General features: G+C 42.7%; 1 protein-coding gene across 1 annotated transcript in view; it reads left to right on the top strand.

The window, feature by feature from the left end:
* The window catches only part of fam172a (family with sequence similarity 172 member A), a 188006-nt gene that overhangs the window by 135242 nt on the left and 27694 nt on the right, over nucleotides 1-25070 (top strand). Inside the window, exons 9-10 of the mRNA XM_053654004.1 lie at nucleotides 1880-1996; nucleotides 7343-7427. Coding sequence (XP_053509979.1) covers nucleotides 1880-1996; nucleotides 7343-7427 — 202 coding nt within the window. The remainder of the gene's footprint in view (nucleotides 1-1879; nucleotides 1997-7342; nucleotides 7428-25070) is intronic.

Raw genomic sequence — 25070 nt, forward strand, 5'->3', positions numbered from 1 at the left:
TGTGTGTGTGTGTGTGTGTGTTGGGCTGTATGCACATGTGTGTATCACGCTACATGCTGTCTGCGACGTCCAAGATAAAATAGGCGAAACGAAAGTCGTTTGTTTTGGGGGTTTTATTGTAAAAAGAAAGTGTGATTTCAAATTCCAAAAAGTCAAGTAATTAGCTGTATTTTATGCTAGATGTTATGATGGAGGTCAAGCAGAGAGAGAGAGAGAGAGAGAGAGAGAGAGAGAGAAGGGATGTGGTGGTTGGGGATGGTTGTTGAGGCATGCATCACCTTTTCAGCTTAAGGATTTAGCTCATATCAGGAAAGCTTTTTGACACATCCCCCGACTGAAAATGAGTTTCCTCTACTGTAAGCTGTATGCCTTTGAGAGGTTCCATACGGACAGTACGAAATATATTTCTTGACAATATTAGAACCAACATACTGTAATTTGGGAGGCTGAGAAGTCCCAGTTAGGATTTTCACCCACTTAGTCCATTTCCAGCAACGTCCACCAGTTTTTCTCTTCTGTCTCATCTTCAGGCCAGATGCTCAAGTGCACAAGTAGAAGGGGCGAGAGCAAGCAAATGTCTCAACATCTGTCTTTGTTGGTTTTCTTTTTCTTTTTTTTTTTTTTTGCGCAACAAGTCCAAGCACATTAGCATCGCTGTGCTTGCTTTCCGAAGCCGAAGACGGATGAGCAGCAGCTGCCCGGTCCGTCTTCTCGCCGCTAACTACTAACGCTGACGGGCATGTGGGAACGGGAATCATAGGATTCATTCATCTATCCATCACATCATTCATAATTCATTCCAGTTTATCCGTTCACATGCTTATTCTCTAACCCTACGTGCATTCGGCTTTTTTTTCTCTTCCTCATTCGACTGCACAAAAGAGCACACTTCGACATCGATGATTATATGTTTCACATGTATGTATGTGTGTGTGTGGGTGCATCAAACAAGTCGCTGAAGGATATCAATCAAAAGCGCGCGACGCTGTACGTCTGATGCGCATGAGACCGTGTTCCCAATGGAAAACAGATTTCCTCGGCGGTTTCTCCTGTTATCCAACTGCCATGTTTACACTGAGGTTTTGTTTACATGACTCCACGCTTGTTTGTCATGACATGCAGATATTTATGATAATTAAATGCCATTCGTGTTACGCAATTCCTATTTAAAAAAAAAAAGGCCCCTAAAGGCGGTTGCCAATGACGTACATGTTTTCTGCGCTGGTCTGGTTATTTTATAGTTTTTGGCGAGACTGTCTACAACTTTGGCGTCTAGACGATCTTAGGGCTCGGTTACTTTTAAGCAGCGTTATATCCCTGTTTGACTGACACTTTGAAGAGTTTTAAAGCCTTGAATTTGTTATTCCCTTGGGCACTGTTGAGACCCAGGGAGGAATTTGAGCCAGGCATGCATAAGAGTGTGTGTGTGTGTGTGTGTGTGTGTGTGTGTGTGTTTATGCATGCAAGTGTTACCTGCTTCCTAGCCTTTTCTTTAACAGGATGCTCCCGAGAGTAGCTTATCAGCCGTGTGATATATTAGGTCTTAGTTCCTTAATAGATTCCATTTATCTCTATACACCCCCCTTTAATTTAACTGTGCTTGGGGAAGACACTGTATTCAAATGATCATGGACACTTTGATGTAGCACCAAGCGTAGCTCTAGTCCCTATAAAATGGATCAAATGAAGTGATTGTTAACCTATTGTTGTCAGAGCTGTCTCCTTCCGTGGCTCCTTTATCTTATGCTTAGCGGTTAGCGTATACATACAGAGTGTGTTGTCGATGATGAGTCCATCTGTTATGTAGAAACTTTTTTCGTTTTGTTTTTGGAAAACGCTTGCTTAACCTCGTATATATTTCTATTTCTCTCACTGTCAGATGATCCAAAGAGAAGATGATGTGATGTCACGTGTGCGTGCAGTGGCCATGACCGACTCGGTTCACAACGTGTGGCACCAAGACCCCAGCAGATCCACCAAAGACTGGCTGAAAGAGGTACAAATCTCCATCTGTTCCCTCAATTTCTATCAGAATTCCCCATCCTTAGTGGCTCTATAACATTTCACTAGAAACTTGCCAATAAACAATCACCTTCACTCGTATTGACTGCATACATCAAATCAGGCGGTGTGGCATTTCATTCAGCAGACAGAGGGACTTCTGGAACAGTCACAAGACGCCAATATTTTATTTTATTTGATTATTTTTTTTACGCCACGTTCTTGTTTGCCTGTATGGTCAGATGTCAATGAGAAATCAAAGGCAAAGGCCAGGAGGCTCTCCATTAACGCAGTAGCTTTATTCAGTCGTTGCCCTTTCAAAACTGATTCTAAAGTCCAGAGGCAACACCTGGGAACCTTCAGGATGTACATGCTGCAATGAAGACATACAAGCGAGCCAAGGATGACCATGGCAAGCACACACAAACACAAACCCTGGCAAAAATGATGGAATCACCACACTTGGAGGATGTTCACCCTGAAGAAAACAATCAAAATGATGTGGCATTAATTAAAAGGATTTCATTAAATTTGTTTGAGGTATGTTTTACGATATGTTGAGGAATGTTCAGATATTAAACAGAAATTGTTTTGTGTCTTATCCGTGATTTGTTTATTTGTCCTGGAGTATAAAAGCCGGGTGAGCATCCTCTAAGTGTGCGATTCCATCATTTTTGCCAGGGCAAGTATACACACGTATATTAACAGAGAATAAAACCTGCTGCTAGCATCACACACACATCTAATTTTGGTGAAAGACGTCATTCAAGTAGGCACTGTCTTAGTTTTCGCCCGGCATGTGTTTAAATGCGTAGTTTTTAAAGCCATACTTAGCTAGTTCGTACCACTGTGGCGTGGGAATGAGGGAACTTCACCGGTCCAATCTCAGGCTCTGAAGCTGACCATCTGCTGTCTGTGCAGTCAGCATAGACCCCGCCCACAACGTAATTCCAACCAATTGACCCGTAGTTCCTGTATAAAATGCTACTTAACCAATCACTAAATTTTAAAATGAAGATTATGGCTTCATTTCTGGGGAAATTAATCTCATTGGACAATTAATTAACATTAATAAATGCCTCGATGAACATTAAAACACACATTTATTATGTTATCATGATGAATCATTGCTGTCACTTGTAAGTACTCGAGTACTTGTAGCCATCCATAACATACACATAGTCTGTACCACCTGGGGTATGCAAAATACATGTCATCAAGATAAGCAAAGGTGTGCCTGTCTGGGGTTTTTTTTTTTTTTTCTTTTCATCATTGTTCTGGGTATTATTTCTATTTCTTTCTCATTTATGTTTGGATCCTCTTTGTCTGGACTCTGAAGTCAGTAGTGTTTCAAGGTCGTGATGACCTCCTGCTTTTGCTGGACTTCCTGTTTATTATTTATTAGAGAAATGCTGATGGTATGGCATAACTGGAATGTAAAGTGTATTTATTTGTGATCATTATTCCCTTAAAATAATCTTCTACTACTAACCCTTTTATTCTCCCACACACTCTCAGGCTGAGTTGACCGTACACGGGTGTTAGCACGAGTACATTATTCCAGTTTACATGTGTATAATACTGATGGTCTACAAAACCAAGGCATACTCAATTATTTCATTATTTTACAGTCATCAAAGACCAGAATAATGAAAATGAGAGTCATGTTTCAGGAATTTTGTCCTTTTTATGGTCATTAAACCGTTTAATTCTGCACCGCTCTGATATGGGTTTTCACATGCCATTGTCAGATCGTTTAGCCTGTCGTGTTTCTTTTTACCCTGCATCAGATGAGGTTTTAATGAATGCCCAGCCCTGTCCCTTCCCTAGTCGTTTACACAGCTTTGAGTCCTTCCCAGGCCTGAGATCATCCTCCCTCTGCTTGCTGTAGCTGCATCTTGTCAGTATAGGAGTGTGGAGGTTAGACTGCGCCCCTGGCAGGGCACCGTGGCTGCCTTTGCTGCCCTCATCCTCCTTGTTAAACCTTCCAGCAGCATCCCTTTCTTGTGGGAGGACAGTCAGTATGAGATCAGAAAGATGGAGGAATGTAGAGATCAGCACACAGTGGGACATAATGGACACAGATATGGACATAATGGGCTAGAATGGGGGAGGGCTTTTTGTGAGTACCGAAGAGTCAGAAATAATCTGGACTCCTCGTAGCATTGGAATCCCCAGGGTATCAGAGACGTACAGCTGAGGAGAATATACAGTTGGAAAGTCCATGTGGACTTGGTTATAAGAGAGTAGGGGAAAAAAGGCATATGGAGTAGCACGCATAAGGCACAGGCATAAGAATAACATGGTACTCTTTACAGTACAGGATGTATGGATGAGTGATTGGGTGAGTAGACGGTCTAATTAATCACTGGCACAATGCATAAAAGCATTATGTAAATAATAATAGCCAAGGTCAGATCAATTAACATGTTTAAACATGAAACCATACTGTACCTCTGCACTCAGATATCTTTGAACTCTATCGTTGAATCTTAGTAAATGAGATCTCTGGTGCATTAGATTAGGTAGTGTGCCTTGTCCAGTGTGATGTCAGAGGCTCTGGCACTGCTCTCTTGGGTCTCCATCTTTCTTACTATAGATGAATGAGCTGTGATCGACCATAGAGATGAGTACTGACAGGATTGTACAAGCAAGTTACTCTCTGAGGTAGAAGGACACTCGTATCATCATAAATAAAATGTTTATGATCTATGAAAGACGATTGTTAAAGGTGAAACCTACAACAGAGTGTTTCTAATTCAGCGAGGGTTTCAAGCAGAATTCCTTAAGGAAGCAAAGAACATTTAACTGTCCAAAGATAGTCATAAAATAGGTTTTAAAAAATGCTACCTGACCTTACCACAGTCCCGCTTATTGTATATAGTCATGGATCCAGTTTTCATCAGAGAGATTTATGGCAGCGTGTTGGTCGGCAAGAGCTCTCTCTGCGGGAGCCAGCACCTGTGTGCAGTTTACCTTCTCTAAGCAGGCTATTAGGGAAATGCTTAGTGTCCCACCAAGCTCCTGCACCCCGTCTCGTGTCTCACAGCCCACAGGAGCCACAACGCCGTCGCCATCTGGCCCTGATTAATGCTGATGGACCTAGGCGAGGACCATTATCGCTCATTTGGGGCTATTCCTCATTTTTCATCTATGCGGCTTTAGTCAGAGAAGAATCAAGACGAGGTAATATGGCGTTTTCTGGCATCTTGGCGTTTCCTTTAGAGCGAGATGCTGAGAGCTGGATTTATTCATGTATGCTGTAAGAATTATAAACGTCTTGTAAAATTAATCGCACATTTCTGTTGCGTTGCTGTACACGTCCTGCATCAAAAAGGGATCTAAAGTTTCTCTGTGGAAACGGATAAAGATACTTTGTACAACCAAAGGGTTTGCCTTTTTCAAGAGTGTAACGGTGTGGATATGCTTCAGCCACCTGTCTCAAAACCCCTCATGCTGTCTTTGCAATGGGATTCCATGGTTGAAAGTGTCATATCCTGTCTCCGGTGATCTCCTCATTCAGAACGCTGATGCAGCCACTCTTGGTAAACATTTGTCATCCTTTCTGATTTCCCCATCTGCAGTTTTACCCGGTGGCCTTGGCTCCGTTTCTCTGTCCTGAAGCTGGTCCCAGCTTGCCTTTGACAAATCTATTGAAGCTCCTTTTTCAGCTCCGTCACCCTCCCTCTACCACTTTCTCTGACTGGGACCAGAGGCTTTGAAATTCCTCCTCTTGCATCCAGCCCATCTGACATCTTCCGCCAGACGGCATGAATTAAGGATATACAATGAGACACTTGATGTAACAGTCAAGGAGCGTTCTGTTTTGCGGCTGGGCTCCATGCTGCACAACTAGGGCAGCAGGAATTCTAAAAATACACAGTGCGTGATTGTTTATTCCAGTGGCAGGTGACATTCCCCCCACCAAACTCAGCATGGAGACGATTGACAGGATTAGAGAAGAATAAGCAGGAGTAGAATAGGAGGGGCACTGCACTAGGGAGGTCACAATGGTTCTTTCTTGCTCTGCTAGTGTTATAAAGCACATAAAACATGTTTGCAAAATCAGTTGGGAACCCGTATGTGCTGGTGTTCGGTTTTATTTTGTTTGTCCTTCTTTGTTAGGGAGTATTGGTTTAATAGCTAATGTTTGAACCTTTGTTATGCACCATGTCCTTTCAAGTTAATACCAGACAGAACTGCACCAAGCAGTGCCTTCTCAGGAACTTCAGCACAATATGGATTTTTATTAAAATCCATCACTAAGACAAGCTTAGTCGGAAAGTACGATACGTACAAAAGAAACAACGAATCCTTCCAAGTGTATGGCCCTTTGCTCTGGCCATCCTGCATGTATACAAACAAACACACACTATCTGCAAAAATTAGGATACTGATCCAGGTTACAGTAACCTCTGTGGACATACCAGGCTCAAGGGGTTAACAGCCCAACAGGCTGATGTGTGACGTGGACTGGAGTCTTGTCGTGTTCTGAGAGTCATGTGTCTGAGTGTGAGAGAGGATGTGTAATGGGGTATCCAAAGCGATGGGACTGCACTTCTCTGGTCTTGTTATGGGAGGGTAGTTTTGGGAGTAAGGTCTGGGGGGTCGCCGGATTAGATAGTGTTTGTATGCGAATCAGAGCCAGGGCGAGGCCGGGTCGCAGCTCGGTTGGGGAGGGGGAGCTGTAATGGCTGACAGAGCAGTGTCTGCAAAAGTAAACATACTCAGATAAGCAGCGCTTCACAAGGCCGCCAGCTGCAACATGCTAATCTCGTTTACATTTCTGTCTTCAATTGAACTGGGTTTTTTTCTATCTTATCTCCAGAACCTACTTTTCCATTGCATTCCTTAGGAACCTCTTTTTCTTTGACATCACACCCCATCTGAACCACAATACTCTTCTTGTACTGTCTACAATACCCATAGTGCCTAACATGAATCAAGAAAAATGCATCATAACCAAACCCAGAATGTGAGCTAATTTCCTTCCCCTCGTCTCAGATGCGAATTTCTGAGATGCATGTCTAATTAAACATGCTGTGACTGTGGACAAAAGGCCCTTAATGAAGAGAGAAAACAAGGGAGATGAGAGTGGCTCTGTCTCAGTAACAGGACTGATGGCGAAGGAGGTCGACGAGGTCACCGATGTGATCAGTCACCCCTAGATCAGCAGCAGAGGCGCGTCCGCTCCCCAGCAACAAACACTCTTAACTGTCGCTGAGCCATGTCGCCAAGCCGCCTAATTGCTTGTTCCTGTCTCTCTCTCTCTCTCTCTCTCTCTCTCTCTCGCTCACTCTCGCTCTCTCTCGCTCACTCTCGCTCTCTTTCTCTCTTTCAGCGGTGCTGTAACTGGGTGTCGAGTCCTGAGCCGTTGGATACCCCAGTGGACTCATTGCTTCCTGACTGTCGTCGCCGCTCAGCAGGTATGAGTCTCTACTGTTCATGTTCCACCATCACTTCCCAGATGTTCCGTGAAACATAGAAAGCAAAGCACTGTTGATCTATTGTTTCATTGATTTTATTTCATTCAAGACTTTACCAATAGTAAAAGCATATTTTAATCATCTCCTTAGACAACTAGATTCTGCTTAAATTCATATGTTAAGGTTCCTTTATTTCCTTGTGGTCTCAGTGTACATCCAATGTGTCCATAATTCTGGATTACATTTGTAATCTGCAGCTAATGTAATCCTGGACATGTCTTGCCCGATCTTGCCCTTATCCCTACAGTACATGGTGAGGTTAGGGCTTTCTGTTCTGATTGCCTTCATGCCCCGTGCACGGTCTGTTATACATATCAGATAAGTTAGACATAGTTTCAGATTTTAAACTGCTGGCCTCGTAATTATGGGTTTCTCGTGCTGTGGGTTGTTTAGGGTTAATCTTCCTGTGTCATCACTAAAGTATGTCATTTTTTTTTTCTTTCTTGTTCATGGCCTCAGCCGAAATCATCCTATCCATGTACTAGCATTTCAGAGCACAGATGATGCAGTTCTGTTCCCTGAGCTCTGTAAATAAGCCTCTGGTTGTTCTATGTAGGAATCTATCAACCCTGACAACACCAGTTAGATTAGTTTATATGGGAAGCAACAGCTCACTTAATTTAACCAATACCTCATCCACTGTTGCCTTACCAATAGCTAAACCGTGATGTTATAAGAGCCTATGTATCATTTTGAAGCTTTACTATAAACTATACGTCTAACAGGGCGATATTAAAAATAATAGGAAGAACAATAATCACTCTGCTGGCTTGATAACCCAAGGAGAGATGCTAAACTGACAGACATAGAAGCCATACATGAAATCTGGGCCTAACAAGGTTTAGGGTTCAGTTCAAGGATTAGGAGTGATATCCCCGTACATGAATCCTGCAGTTTTATCTTGCTGTCTTTACTTCCATGACACAAAAAAAAAAAAAAAAAGATTGCATTTGTTGCTTAATATCCAAGATTGTTTGAAATCCAGGATAGACAGACTTTGGACAGGCAGAGTTGCAGTGTATGTGGGCTGTGTTGTAATGGTTCACACACACCCAGACACACTCATTACACTGTGTGTGGTGCTGCTTGATGGTGGTATTTTTTTTTTACTTGGATCGATGGGATACAGCAAGGTGGCGAAAAGCATGTCTATTGCACTTAATCATCTGTGAATCTCCTACCATCATACCATGTGCTTATGATGTGGGTATGGTGTGTCTGCATGTCTGGATGCATCCATCTGTGTGTCCTACTCTGACATCTCTGTTTCCAACATGATAAAACATAGACCGTTTCTCCTCCTTCATTTAAAACAAAACAAAACAAAATCCCTTTCCAAGCGTCCCATCATTCAAAAGGATTCTACAGCAGAAGGTCAGTGTGCCTTGGAAGAAAGTCTGGCAGAATTTTATCAGTTCAAGCTGGGTGAAATATGTGCTGAAATGCGCTATTGCCTGGTAGCGCTGGAGAGCCTGACCTGCAGTACAAGCTCAGACAGGAAGCAGCTTGCACAAAACAGCCAGGAAGCAGATCTGGCCGCTGGATGATATACAAGTGCCAGTTTAGGGCTGTTATTGTTTCTAAATGTGTGGTAACTGGTAATTGGGTTCAGTGGATTGAATCACGGAGCTGTTCTCTCTTCTTTCCCCAAACACTTCTGTTTCTTAAAAGCGCTCGTATTTTCACAACTCTGCACAAAAAAAAAAAGTCACACTCCTCACACATCTGCCTCCACCACACTTATTACTCATTGCTGGACTCGATTATTAATTACAAAGGGAAGAGCGCCCTGAATGTAAACAGTGATTAATTGTTAACAAAAGTAAGTTAACGTGTACCTGAACTGTAATTATCTGTCCTGCACACTACAAGGTTCTGAACACAGACAAGTAATTAACTCTAATTGCATTTACAATAAAGAAGAACAGAGGGGAGTAGTGAACTTAAACAAGAGCCTCCTTTGATCTAGAGCAAGATTTTTGTCCGCTGATTTATTCGGAGTTTTTAATAGACATTTTTTTTTTTTCTTACTGTTTTCAACCTGAATCTTGCTCTGTTATTAGCTATTGAACAAAACCCTTTTAAAAATATAATTGTAATGTCATTTTACTCAAAAAAAAAAAAAAAGTATGGAACAATGAAATAGTATTTGGTGGCTGAGCGCGACTCGGCTCGCTGTAACGTGAATGCGCCTAATAAAGACATGTTTGATGAAAACACTCGCATACAATGGCCCTGGGACCACTTGTGTAACTTCACTGGTCCATGTCAGTGACGGCATAGAGCTCCACTGGGCCATGTTTTCTGCACAATGGAAAGTCATTGGTCCATGCAGTGCTGACTCAATAGAGTTCCATTACCATTTTTTTTACCCTCTCACTTATTCCACGTGCTATTGATGGCCCAGTTGTACTGACTCTATTAAAGTCGGCTGAGAGAGAGAGACTGTCATACCTTCACTCATCCGTCCACGCCCAGCATTCAGGTGCACCTGGTGCTTGTTGGTGCCCTTGGTCACATTTCCCGAGGAAACGCAGACCCACTCAATTTCGTGACCTCTTTTATTTTTCCAGCCTGTTTTCGCCTCTTGCGATCACCAGCTTATCCGTAAGATCAAAGGAAATATCACTCTTTTCCAACTGGATGTGCCACCCATGTTACGAAGGGAAAGTTCAGCAGGACACTGCGGGAAGGTTATCACCATTCGTTTCCATGATGAGCTCGCTCGTGAAGACATGCCTTGTGACCAGCCTGGAACAATGTGTTTGCTGTCAACCAGGATCGAGCATAAAATCAGTCATCAAAAGGCTGATGAAGCACAGGTGTATCTGCACTTTTCGCTTAATGTGGATGAGACTTGGAAGCATTTTGTACTCTGTGAATCTAGGTCAGCAGATTTTTATCCCTTCATCTGTTCAGACCACAAACAAATGAAGCCAACAAATCAAACTGATTGTAGATTCAGGCTGTGTACACAGTTGGTGGATTTTTTTTTTTCTTCCGCTTTTATTTCAGCACCTTGGAACATCAGGGGTTTTGTTTTTTTGTTTTTTTTAAACCTGTACCCTGCACTGCAGTTAAAGGAGATTTTGAATTAAGTTTAGCTGGGTAATGACAAAGTGGGAGTCAATTTTAGTTCGTTTCTAATTGAAAAACACAAAAAAGAAATCAAGGATCTCCAATAACCACTTTTTCCTGGTCATGGTAACAGTGAGTGCGGAATTCATCCCGAGAAACTGTGCACAAGGGATACACCCTGGATGAGAATGTCAGTCCATTGCAGGGTACCATGCACACACATCATCACTGGCCAATTCACTTACCAGTATGCTTTTGGGCAGTGGGAATAAACCGGAAAACCAAGAGGAAACCCACACAGACACAGAGAGAATATGTGAAACTCCACACAGACAATAACTCGAGGTCAGGATCGCTGGAGCGATTGAAGCAGCAATGCTGCCTGGAAGTTTGTCCAATCAAATTTTTATATGGTGTCTAGGTAGATACAGCCAAGCTAGTTCATCCCATTGATTAGGACTTTAGGAGTTGAACAGAATTAACCAACATTATTAAGAAGTGACTGTGGAGTCATGTTTTGATTTCCAATGAGCGGGACCATTTAATCAGGAAATACACCCATATTAAGCCCACGATGAAACACCGAGTGCAAGTCCAAGTACTAACGTAAATAGAAATTAAATCTGTCAAAGTGCTACGATGGCGAAGGGAGAACAGCTGGATCTTGTGCCAATGGAGAATAAATATAGATAATTAGGAATGGCCAATAGAGCACCACTGTTAGTATTGCTTCATCGGTGATTTACTCGGCTGTTTTAACATTCCTAGGTTCTCTTAGTGCGCAGCCATTAATTACGTCCTGATTTAGCGATAAGATTTAGCCATGTATCTAGCTGTATGGGATGTGAATGAGCCTACTGGGATTAGGAATTGCCCTATTGAGTTGTTTTTGTCAGCAGCTGGTTGTGTGCAGTCGGTGTCCTCTTTTAATTTGAAGGCGTTATAAAATATCAGGAACACATCAGTCTGTGATGTATTCATTTTCAAATTGTTTTGTTAGCAGCATTGAGTGTGTTGAAGGCCTGGACGTAAAATGCCCAGTTCATCAGGTGTTATGTTTAAAGGTTTATTGAACGATCGAGTAAAAATAACGAATGTGGTTAAGTACATCGTGTTAGATGACAGATGAGATTAGAATCAGTAAACAGCAAGTGTATGTCAATCTGCCAGTCGTCGTTTTTCCATATGCTTCACATTCATTTTTAGTTCAGCACTGGTTGGCTAAGGAGAAGCTGAAAGTTCCTCAGACTCCCTGCTGTGATGTTACCTTTCTTCTCTGTCTGTTTTACGAGCACACTCACAGGGGAAGGCCTAGTTGTCATAAATATACATATTGACATTGTATCACAGTGCAACTTCCTTGTGTTATTTTTATTCCCCAATTTCATGCCCTTTATACGAGTCCCATGTGTGGCTTTGAATGAAAGTTTGATGGAGTTTTCGTGCACCCTGTAATTTTGTTCTGACTTCCTCCCATCCTAAGGATCAAAAGACACATCCTTCATTTTCTATTCTTCTTGCACAAAAAAAAAAAGAAAGAAAAGAAAAGAAAAATGACATGGGGCCTAAACATTTTTGAACCAGCTCCCGCTCAGGATGAGTGGCAGCCCCTGGCCCACTTGGCACTCGGTTTTATGTAACGAAGCCCTCGGTTAAGCTCGGGAAAAGCTCAGCGCATGAACGCTGTGCTGTATAAGGAGTTTTGTGTCATTTCTCTTTTTCTTTTCATTTTATACTCCCTTTCTGCCTGCTTCTCCCTTTTTTTCTCTTGAGCTCTCTCAGGCTTGCTCCCGCTCTCTCGCGCTCTTGTTTTTCTTGCTCTGATTTTTGTCACACTTTTAAAAGGGTCAATCTCGAGATATGGCGAGAAAAATAATTCCGAGACTCAGCATTTATTGGTGAATTCACACTGATATTTGGGTAACATGTTTTGTTTTGTCCCCCCCCAACACACTTTTTTTTTTTTCTTCGTTTTGTTTTGTCTGCTTTTTGTAGGGCAGATGTCGCTCCCTTTTGAAGTCTGTATATTTTGTTTTCTACGCAGCAGGACGCAAAGCAATCTTTTCTGCCATTTGCTGTGAACTTGAGGACGGTCAGTAAAAGATGCGACCTTCTCTGTGGCATGTTATTGAAAAACATTGGTGGTTAATACGGATGGTACTTACCCCAACATCTATTGCTGTTTGTTGCTGATCCAGGTCAGCATGCAAGTCATCTTTGATCTTTTCCTCCTGTTTCTCCTCCGGAGACGGTGTTTAGACTTCTCTGTATCTAAGACGCAGGTCCGTCGTTTCAAGACTGGTCACTTTGATCATTCAATCACATTTGATTACATACGGCCCTGTAGCGCCCCTTCTCCCCCTGTGTGGTTCATGTCCCTTGTCGTTTCCTGGCCTTGGTAAAGACTAGATCACAGGCTACTCACATTGACCACCGCCTCCTCCCCCCCTCGATACATCAATGTCTGTGATTCCCCTTGGCTATCTGCATTGGTTCATTAGAGATGGGCATCAGCACTGTTATTTCCATTCAAAAGAGGGAACAAGTAAGAGGGATCAACTATAAGGCATGAATGAAGTATTTGTTCCTCTTTTTAATGCCAAAAAAAAAAATCAATATGCGCAGTCTGTGCCTCCATGCATAGATAACGACAGTGTGTATCCATTCCGTGTTGCTGTGCATAATGAGTCCCCAGACCCAGCTCATTTTACCTAAACTAATGTAGCAGTAGCCTCAGCTGTGCCTTTATGTCTTATTTTATTTCTTATGATCTCATCTTATCTCTCTGCCAATTTTTTTTCACTTATGTATTACAATTTTTAAATGGAAACTAGTTGCTAAGCAACGTAAAAGGTCAGGTGAAGCATAGTTTTTTTTTGTTCTTCTTTTTTTCCACCTTCCCCTCATCATGTGTAATCGTGACCATGTTCAGAATTAAACTGCATGATAAGTCATTTCTATACTTATTGGATGTCCAGATATTTTTCCAAATCAGTGTCACAGACTGTCCAGCTTGGAGGTAAGTGAATTATAATTCAGATTATGGCACTCCACTCTTCAGTGTCATGACTGAAAGAGCCACGGACACAAGACGGTCGTCTCCTCCTGATGCTGCAACGTCCCGGTGAAGATGTTGATTTAGCAAGCACGCTCAAACATCCAGTCAGAACTCAGTGGGGTTGGGGGTGTGCTACGCTTGTTCAAATCGTTGCTCTACTTTGTAAAATTGTACCTTTTTCTGAGATAAACACCATACAGGGATCCAACATTGATGCCCTCTTCTTCACCCTGCTAGTTTGTGATACCCCCACACTTTGGCCTTAATGCTATGCGAACCACTTAACCATCTCTGGAGCACTTAGTGCGGTTCACGTGATGGTCAATGGATAGTCATCGGGCAATGGCCTCCCAAAAGTCCAAGCCTGTTATCAACATGAATATTTTCCAGACCTGTTTCACTGTGCAGTCATGCTGAGGCCACAGGCAGATTAAGGCACAGTAAGACACAGTGGCATGTACTTCATTGAGCTATATGGTCTGTTCCATAAAATGTATGGAAGCGGGTTTAAATTGAGATGTTAACCTATATATATATATATATATATATATATATATATATATATATATATATATATATATATATATATATATATATATATATATATATTAAAAGACATCATTATGTACAAAATACTGACGTTTCATAGGATTTACTCCGAGTCCTTTGAGAGAGTGTGCAGTATACCTTCAGGAGGTTTGCTGTGTGACTCACTTCGGTGTAGTGATAAAAAAAAAAAAAAAAAAGGCATGGCTTGTTGGCCTTTTTCTGAACTCCTGAGCAGGATAATCAGATTGTGTACTATTTTTTTCCACATCTTTGCCAAATTAACACACAAGCCCTGTGAGACTCCAGCTATAGCTCTAACCCCAAAGGTATGACCTGTGAGTGAGAATTAGTGTCCAGGCTTTATAAAGGAAACGTGTTAGAAAGATAAACACTGCCTGGCAGAAAAACAACCTGAAAGGAGGCTTTAAAAGAAACATGGTGTGGTCAAGATAAATATAGATAAACTATACCATTGCTGTTGCACCCTTGGCATTTTAGACAAATTAAGCACTGCTGTAGCCAATTATTCTTTTGTTTGTTTATTCATTCATTTTCTGCTTTATCCGGTTCCGGTGGCTCCAGAGCCTGTTCTGCGAGCACGGGGTATGAGGCAGGAATACACCCTGATTGAGGCGCCAGTCCATTGCAGGGCACCCCATGCACACACTCGTTCACACCTTGGGGCAATTTAGCATAGCCAGTCCACTACCAGCAAGTATTTTTTTGGGAGGTGGGAGGAAACTGGAGAACAGGAAACCCATGGAGACATGGTGAGAACATGTGAATCATCACACATACAGTAACCAGAGCTCAGGGTCCAGCTGGGGACCCTGGACCTGTGAGGGGGCAGTGCTACCAGCTGCGCCACTGTGTTCCGCCAGTTTAGGAGTTGCAGCCTCAGTGGGGCATCTGTTAAGAATGCAAACCTTTTTTAGTCCAGGCTCTTTTAGAGACTGCTTGACGTAGGGTCCCTAAATAGTCAGTACTGCTGTCGTCTTGCGTTCACTGTACGCACGGCTCAAATCAAGTGTGATGCTGGCCTAAAACATAATCATTTTGTCGTTTTATTCTCATCACAGCCCACACTTGGCATGTCATTTTGCACCGCTTGTCTAACAAACCGCATCCAGCTCCACATCAAGTCATCTTTCATCTAGTCAGCTGTCTGTTAGCTGCTGTTTATTCAAAAGCTGCTCGCACATAATCCCATGACCAACTCCCACCTCTCCACACACAGCGCAGGAAACATCCCGGTCAGGTGCTGTTAGCATTAGCAAGCTTTCCACACGCTCGGTTAGCACTCGAAGTAATGCAAGCCACAGTGTGGGAGGAGAATAGCATCAGCACCGGCCTGTCCCCAGCTGCCCATCAGCACTAATCAACAGCTCACTTAGGAAGGTCCTGCCATGCGGAGAAGAAAAGCAGTCAACATACACTCGCTTGGCTCTGACAGGGCCATCGTCTAAGGACAAGGATACTCGCTGTTATTCTATTTCCATTTTTCTCTCGTCCTGCAAGACTTCTCTTTATCATGCGCACACAGAGAGACACAAAAGAGAGGCCCTGTGAATGTTTTTCATGCAGCCAGTTTATTACACTGGCAGACTAATGGAGCACTTTTCTTTGACAGTTCTTGATAAGGGCGAGAAGTTGCCGTGTCTGCTGCGGGTTGAAAGAACTGTGGGAGTCACGTTAATTACGATCAAAGCAGCCGTAATAGTCATAATAGAATACTCTATTAGAAAACACTAATCAATTAATTAGGGTCTGATGTGTCATCCTGTGTTATGTTGTGATCTTATTTTTATTTTTTTTACTTCTCAGTGCTGGTGTTTAGTCGTTAAATTTAAACTGTGCGTGCATGAGTGTGTGGTGTGTTATGCGCATGTGTGTGTGCGTGTGTGTGTGTGTGCAATTTTAACAGCCCACTCCTTTCCTCAGTTTCTTTTTCTCACAATTATGATTTAATGAAATGCACATTTAAAATGATTGTTGGAGAAAACAGACCAAGGCAAAAAAAAAGAAAAAAGGGAAAAAAAAAACCAACCAAAACAAGAATGCTTTGGGAATATATTAGGCAATGTACATAATTGCGGAAGATGATTAGAAAGCAAACATCCTTGAAGGTCCTTGAGTTTATAATCAGCCTCGAAAATTAAAATATTTATTTGTGTCCCTTTTTGCCTGAAAAAAGGGATATTATTTATATAATTATGTAAACAAAGTCGAGCGAATATATTTTTTTGCCGTCATGTTGGAGAGCACGCCGGTGACCTTGGCTCGTTTCCTCGCACACTCTGGGCTGACGGATAAAAACTTTATTACAAGTCGACGGCACGAGGAGCAAACAGCTTGTGACAACCCGTGTGCGCTGCGTATTAGGGAAATATCACAATTAGTCACCGATTTCCTGGAGCTAAAATGCCACGGAGAAGGGTAATAAGTGAGGTTTGTTTGTGGCCTGGAAAGCCGCAATAATAAACTGCTTTCAGAGCACTGCATTCCACTTGCTTCAGCGTAACAAGATCCATGATGCTATTACTGCTAATCCTGGACCTTCTCCTTTCATTAAGAACCCGTATACTGTACCACACTGTGCATGCTGCTACGCCAGGTGCGTCCTCTCCACCATCACCCCTTGATTGTGGAGAGGCCTGAGCATCCTTACATGTGATGGTAATTCCCCTTGCCTAGACACACACGCTCGCACACACACACTCGCACACACACACACCCCCACCCACCTTTTGTCTGTGTGCGGCGAGTATATGGAGGTGTTTCGCCTGATTCAAGCCTTTTAGAAACAGAAACACATCCCAATCTTTTTCTGTGCTCGACTACAAGGTACCTCATGGCAGATGAAGCTTTGCTCAGACACACCTGTCTGTGTGAGACATGCTGAAGCGTTTGCGTCTCATCCAGGCAGGCAGGAATGTGGTCTGTGTAGTCGCCTAATCACAGTGACCCCAAAACGGTCCACCTTATCACCTCTCCCTTGGAGCAGCACACGGGGAGTGAGTGGAAAACACAGCTTTCACTGCTTGTGGTTGAGTGATTTTAAGACTTATCTAATCAGCAGGGCAGTTGCTGTCTGTCCACAAACACACACACACACACACTCACACACACACACACACACAAGCACTTGGCCTCTCATTTTGCCAAGCTGGACGAGTTTCAATTACTTCTATTTAGCGTGCAAGTTTGTCTCTGAGGTCTGCAGGAACATTTAGGTTTTGGGAAATGGAAAAGAACAGTGGAAGGCCAAAAGAAAGGAACATGTATTTGATTCTGTACTGGATGAGGGAAATGTATTGGTATTTACCAGACTCCAGAGTGCCCTCTAGGCATCCCTGTACGTCATAAAGTCAACCTCTTCAGTGCCGTTAAAAAAAAAAAAAAAAACCTAAGTAGGTCAACGTAAATACCAAAGTCCCATTTTAACGAAGCTTTTCTTTGGCTCATGCCGGACACAAACTCTAGTTGATGTGTGCGTCTTCATCACCTAAACCACCCATGGTCATTACGGACCTGAGAGACAAAGACTTCAGAGCTCATGGCTCAATCAGTTCTTTCAGCCCACAGCTGGGGTAGATGAGCCTGGCGCCAGCCACCATTCCAACAGCCGAGGAAGCATCAGAACGAATTGCACCAGGCACCTATCAGCCGTTAATTATTGTAGCTAACGCCGCAGATGAAGGAGTCAAGTCTAGGTCAGAGCAGAAGATTTCAAGGGTCTTATCGGGTTAAGGTTGTAGGGCAAGCTCACCCGACCCCCCCCCCCCCCCCCCCCTTAACTTTAATCTGATGCCATGCCTGTGGAGATTTGTGCAGATCTACACTAACCTTTTGACCCAGAGGTGCTGCTTGCAGTCACATGTCAGTTAGGCTCCTGCTGTCTGGATTGGGACAGATTGGGATTGACACTGGTATCAGGGTAGGACGGTCTTCCTGGAACGTGTCTTCGGGTAGACTGCTGAAGCTCTGATTCAGAGCTCGCTGACTCACTGGGGCTCGCACGTTGTTGGCTCTCTGACATAGTCCTTAAACTCCGCTGGGCATGCCTGCCCCCAAAACTGCCATAAGTTAATGTGAACGGTGTCACTTTGCTATTTTTATGGCTCCCCTAGCAACCATGCAGGTATTAAGGTTTTGACAAGCACTACTAAGGGTACAAGGAGTTGACGTTGACTCAGGTGACTTAAAAGGGCAGGCATCATAATGAAATCCTCCGTGTTATGCGTTATGTGCTATATTTGAATCTTTTTGGAGGGATGCTTTAAAATAAGTTGATCAGATCTACTTTGTGGTAAATAAATGCGAACCTGTAGTTCTAATCATTGTTTTAATATTATTATGTTGACCTATTTTCGTATGGTATTGTGGCGTGTTCCCTTCTGTGCACACATTTTGAAACCTCTCATTAGATCTCTTCCTCCTAAGCCCTAGGTAAATGTTCTTCTGAGCTGTGCGGCAGATTAGTGCGCAGCATCATCAGGGCCTTTCTGACCTCTCTGATCCGCTTGCTCTTTATCCTGGCCTGGGTTGTCTCTTTCCTAGAAAATGATATTACAGTGTTTAGGTCATCAGCTTCTCTTCTGCCCTGTTACTGTAATCCTATTTTCTGTGTCATCTGGCAGTGTCAGCAGATGGTGGCCTGAGGAGGCAGTTTGACACCCAGATCACAGCTGTCTGGCCCGCCTGACAGGCCTCCTTTGTCTCTCAGTCATCACCCCAAAGCAGTGGCTCTCGGCCCCATTGTGTCTCTATTTAACCCCCGTCTCTTTCAGGGTGGCTCAGCTAAAATGTGTGTAATGTATGCAGTAACATATCTGCATCTCTGTTTCTTTTGCTTGTAGTGTGTAAGGATGGGTGGGAGTGTTTTGGGGGGTATCTCTGTTTCTCGCGCTCTGTTTTGGTGCTGATGAAAACATTAGTGTGCGAGCAGCAGAAAGTGAAGGGGCTCGATATAGCCCCCTGAGGAACGCCTGCCTCTGGCTGGCGTCCAAGCCTGCGGTTGCTTGGCCTCACTTAGTTCCAGCTCAGTGCCTGTGGCAGCCTGAACAGCCTTAGCTTTGGACTGACCTCATGGCCCAGGGCCACTCCTACCTCATTCCCATGATTTTCTTTGATATTCTCTCTCTCTTTTTTTCTTCTTCATCTGTCTCTTTTCTTCAGTGCTCCCTCCCTGCCCCCAACCTCATAATATCTTTATAAGGCTTCATTTTTTTTGGAATTAATTTGTCAAAAGAGAAAGAGAGAGCGTGGGAGAGAGAAAATACTAATGGATACAGTACTATTTATGGAAAACACATGCTGTGGGGGGGGGGGGAGCGAGAGTTTAATCGACACATGTCCATATTGCTCACATTTTCAGCATGTAACTTTAATTTTGTTTTCCATTAATATTGAAATCTAAAGCCTCCATTAGGCACATGTGTTTTTGATTACAAGTTATCAGCACATTCCAATATGGATTAGAAATAATTGGACAATATGATACACTTGCAATACTGCGATCTGCAAGCATGCAGTAATACATTCAGGGAACAGTGCAATGCTAAGGCATGAGTTGCAGCGGATTTGTTTGTGCATCAGTGTACGATATATGGCCTCTAATTAAAGTCTCGAAATCAAGCCTGGGTCTACGTGTTAAACAAATATGCGGAACGAGTGCCTACAGTATATAACATTTAGTTATGTATCTAATAAATAAGTCCACTAAGGCCTGTACTTCACCTGAATGCTGTAACTGCCTTGGCAACAAACACATTCACTCTCACTCACACACTCGGGCTGTGATTAATTCACTCAGACATGTTCAGTCCATTGTTGGCTCATGCAGTGTACTTCTCCCAGGTTTGTGCGTGTGTGTGTGTGTGTGTGTGTGTGTGTGTGTGTGTTTAATTGCCATGGCTCCAGCTCTCTGTCAGCTTGTCTCTCATCTCTGTGTGCTGTCCCAGACATGCTGTGTGAGGTGTTTGTCTGCAGTGCACAGACAATCAATACTCTACCATTTAAAGAAGTCTAAGGTCAGGTCCCTGCACTGATAATGTGAATTTTGTTACATAGTCAAAGGTCAGATAATAATTATGTTTTTAACCGCTCTGTGTGCAGAATTGATCAGTTTCCTGTCAGGGACGACCACCTCTTATCTTAACCTGTCGCCTTACTGTACTGTAAGCAGAAACCAATTTGCTGATGGGTTTTTTGTTTTTTTTTCGAGATAGGGAAAATATGCTATCTGACCGCATGTCCTTTATGTTTATAATGTCCTGCGTGTGGAGTGTGATACTCTGTAAACCTGTGTTTGCAGTTTGATGATTTTAATACAAACTTAGCATGAGGGATGTGGATCCCGAGCCTAGCCTCGGAGCGCTTGAGCGTAAAGCGGGAATACACCCTGAATGGGATGCCTGTGGCATAGTATTACTGTATGTATAATTTATCCAGTAGCCTGGGTATAATTTGGTACACTCAGTGTCAGAATCGTCACTCCTGGGCACCAGCGTGTCTGATACGCTTCGTACACTTTTCCAGACACAGGCTTCAGGATCTGGAACGCTGCAATCTGATTGGCTGTCTGCACTTCTTTGGTGTTCACTCCCAGTGGGACACCAAAAGTTTTTCAAAGCATAATTCAGGATAGGTAATGACACGGGTCTTTAAAAGGTATTAGAGAGTTGTGTTTGAAACAGTCAGAGGTGAGCGAACAAGATGTGGTCTTCACGGTTTGCTGAAGGGCTATGTGGAGAAAAAAACACAGCTGTTGTTGGTTGTTTGCGATGTCTGAGTAATTCTAATGAATGCTAGGAGTCTAATAATTTTCAGTGATTATTTCCTACTTTAGAAAATCAGTGCAATGCTAGTGTGAACTCTTAGTTATGATACGTAGTAGTTGCGTTAATGTTGACATATAGTACTTGGCAGAAGTTTTTTTTTATATTACAAATTTTATTATAGATTTTTATCTTTGTCTTCTACATTATTTATATGTTCTTCACACTAAATATCAACTTCGCTTAATGTATTACTGTTTACTCCTCTTTATAGTATTTTTTAATGTAGAAACGTATCATTTCATTATGTTTGAAGGCATGATTGCTGTACAGCATTTCTTTACATGCGCCTAAGCACAGTACTGTAGGTGTGTCTGTGCGTAGAGCTGTCAGAATTTCACTGTTTCAATTCTACGAATCTTCAGTACAATCTATATAAGGTAAATATATATATATATATATATAAGATCCCATGTTATGCTCATAGTTGGCATAACTGTTTAACGTAAGTCTGTTGAAACACATTTGGTTTAAAAAAAAAAAGAAGAAGCTTTCAATAAATTTTCTGAATACTTTACATGAATTACATCCTTTTAAATAATTATATATTATATTATATCTGTATTGCAGTATAAAAAAAGAACAAAAAACATCTTTTCCTAAAAGTTATGTTTCTCTTTTTTTCAAAACTGTAAGGATGAAAACATATCTTTGTGGTTATTAGGGTCAGATATAGGATTAGATGTGTAAATTTATTACAGGAGGTAGTTACATATATACAATATGTACATGTTATATATATATATATATATATATATATATATATATATATATATATATATATATATATATATATATATATATATATGTGTGTGTGTGTGTGTGTGTGTGTATGTTTACAATATGTATGTTGTGTGTGTTTGTGTATGTGGTTTAAGAAGCTTCCTGCTGCCGCAAACTTTGACCACAGTACCTTTTTGTCTTCCTCTCTGTCCTAGAAATTCTTCTGCAGCGCTGCAGATTGGTTTGTGTGTGTGTGCACGCATGTGTGTGTGTGTGTGCGCGCGCGTGTGAATTTGTTGACTCTGGTCAGGTCAGGGACTGCTGATGGCTTTCTCTCTGCATCCACAGAGTAAGCGCGAGGCTTGAACCATGCTTCATCATTAAACCATTAGAGGAGCCACAGGAAGCGACCTGCACAGGTGACTGACTGAGGGCCTCACGCCGCTGTTTGTTTACCTGTGTAATCACATTCAGGCAGAAAACCACACTTAGCTGAAAAGCAGGCTAGCTGTTCCTGCTCTCAGAGGCACAACAAAAATACAGTCTAAAAGGTAAACGTGACTGGCTAGCCTCTGGCTACCATTTATTGGGGCTACACAGGTGACTGACCGCCTCATGCTGCTGTTTGTTTACCTGAGTAATGAGAGTCAGGCTGCACAGCTGAAGGAAAGCAGGCTAGCTGAGACGGCTTTCAGAGGCACTACAAGAAAAGTTGGCAAACAATACTGGAAGTTTTTCTAGCTGATGTCAGTTCTAACTGTGTTTATACTGGAATGTACTGATGTTGCACTCCGTGCTCTTAGTAACGTTTTAAAATGAGTTCTAAAAGCATCATTTTGGTTGCTCCGGAGTGAGGCAGCTGTCTAAGCATTCACCCTGTCATTGGACAACCTGGATTCTGAATCCAAATTTCCCAGCCATCCATGGCCGAAAGTCCGAGAGAGCAAAATTGGGAGGGAGGGATGGCGTTCTCTCTCCCGTGTCAGTCAGAGCGATGCTAACCCAACATCACGCACGTTAGCTCACGTTTCCAGATGTGTATGGATGGGATTAGGAATCGAATAGAAGAGTTTTTTTTTCTTTTATTTGTTTTAGTTTTGTTATTTAAATTACACAAATATAAATGTGCCCAAAAAAACCCCAAAAACAAACACAAAATATTTTATTCATTTTCTGTCAGTATTGAGGCTGTTCTCACATAGAATCCTGCTGATTCACCCGCAAATCTCCAAAAGCTGTGATCGATTTACTTTATTTTTTTCACCAAGTCCAAAAATTTCACATTCGGTCGCATTCAAATATTACGATCGATAAACCTAATATGTGAATATGGCTTGCACAGATTCCAGGGTTAATGAATGGCACCTCTATTGATCTGTATGGGAAATGTTTGTGTGATACATGAGGCTTTTGAAGGGAGGGGGAGGAATCGTAGCGGTCACCGTTGGCCTAGACGTTCAAAGGGAGATGAAGCTATCAAGATTGCGTATTGACGGAAGGGCTCGGGTGAGTGAGTCCCAGCAGCTTGAAATAAACTTGCAGCGTGCAGTCATTACAGCCGGCCACCGTGGCCTCCCTTAACCTTGAGCTAGTCGATAAGCTATTATAACCATGCAAATTGTGGCCAAATCAGAGATCTGACATATCGGAATTATATTCTCCCACAGCCACCGGTTTATACATCATTATAGGACTGCGGCAACAACATGCAATATGCTTACCGTTGTTGTGCCCCTGTATTTTCTCATTAAGGCTACTGGAAGGAGGAGAAAAATGAAGCGGAGCGTTTTTGTGGGCTCATCTGCTCTTTTTGCAGTGGGTGCCAAGTCGTTTTGGGGAAGGTGGGTAACTCAGCTGCTGGGATGATGTAATGCTATGTACACGCTATGTAAACACCCCAGTGTCCTTGTCCTTGGAAATGTCAGTAGGTGTGTGTGTGCAAGCAGGGAGGCTGCAGGGTCAGGCTGGGCAAAGCGCTATTACTTTGCTGTGGGTGTGTTAGTTTTTCACCTCTGCTCCTTGTACATCAGCTAGCCCCGTGTCACTAGAAGGAGCTTAGCAGATACCAGTCGCAATAAAAAAAAGCCGACATATTGATCTGGGGAGAGCTTAGAGGCTGAAATAGGGTTATCAAGTTAAGGCGCTAGCACACATGTATAGTACATAGTGAAATTCAGCTCGACATTTTAATGACTCGTTTTTCCTTAATCGCGCAAGTTTTTCCCCCCCCGTGTAATTTAATGATTAGTCACATTTGCACATCACTGAGGAACTCTTCATGTGAAACTTCCATGTCTGTTTGTATTTTGAAAGTAGGGGTGAAAGAAAGGTGTGACTGTCGAATCAGTGTCCCTGCTTTGCTTTGGCACAGCGTGTCAAAGGATCAGGGTTCAGGCAGCCTCGCGGGCTGTGATTCTCCAATCCCCTGGCATTCTAAAATACACAAATTTGTTCCACCAAGTTTTCCGATGGCTCGCAGATGGGCAACGATTAATCAGAGAGGTAACTGTGAAGTAGTTTGCAATTAGACGGCAAAGCTCTGAAGCATTCTAATTGAATCAGAAAATTAGAGCGACTGTGTGGTAATTGGCCGGTTCCTATGCAGCAGGTGCCAGCCCACTCGACTGTGGAACAAGGTATTTAAGTCACATTAGCCAGAGAAAAAATATTCTCTGATATGGAACACTTAGATTTTCTGCTCGTTTTCACTGGCGATGTCACCGACGGCGGACCCAGCCACCTCGCGGTGCAATTACGATAAGCACCGCCGCGCAGGAAATCGACTTTCCTCCGACCGCCTCTTCTCCTGGAAAACGAGATTTGGGGGGTGCAGCAACTCATTAGTAGCGGCTCTATCAGCATGGAGGCGCTCAGATTTATCGGAGCGTCCCTCCGATTCGCCTGACCTGATAAAAAGAGTCACACAAGCCATCTGAGTGTTTATAAAACATTAGTATTATTTAACTATGCATTTATACCATGTTCAGATGTAATGTTTTGGCCCAGCACAAGACACCAGAACAGTTTGGCATAGATTCCTGAAGTCTCTGAAACGCTACCGGATATCATGTGGATGGACGCTATTCTTCCAAAACATGCGTTCCCCTTTAATCAGTGTCCTGATGATGATGGTGGATCAGGTGACTGTGAGGGTCATCGCATATGCTTAACATCATTTTCATTCTCATCAAACTATTCCACGAGCCCTTGTGTCCTGTGAATGCGGGGCGGAGTCATCCTGCAAGAGACCACTCCCATCAGGGGATAAAGGTGATCAGTCAGATTTGTAATGACTGTTCTAGAAAAATCTCTCCAACAGAATAGCAGAGCTACCAT

Source organism: Ictalurus furcatus, chromosome 22 (genome assembly GCF_023375685.1).
Source record: "Ictalurus furcatus strain D&B chromosome 22, Billie_1.0, whole genome shotgun sequence".
In the NCBI taxonomy this organism is placed as follows: domain Eukaryota; kingdom Metazoa; phylum Chordata; class Actinopteri; order Siluriformes; family Ictaluridae; genus Ictalurus; species Ictalurus furcatus.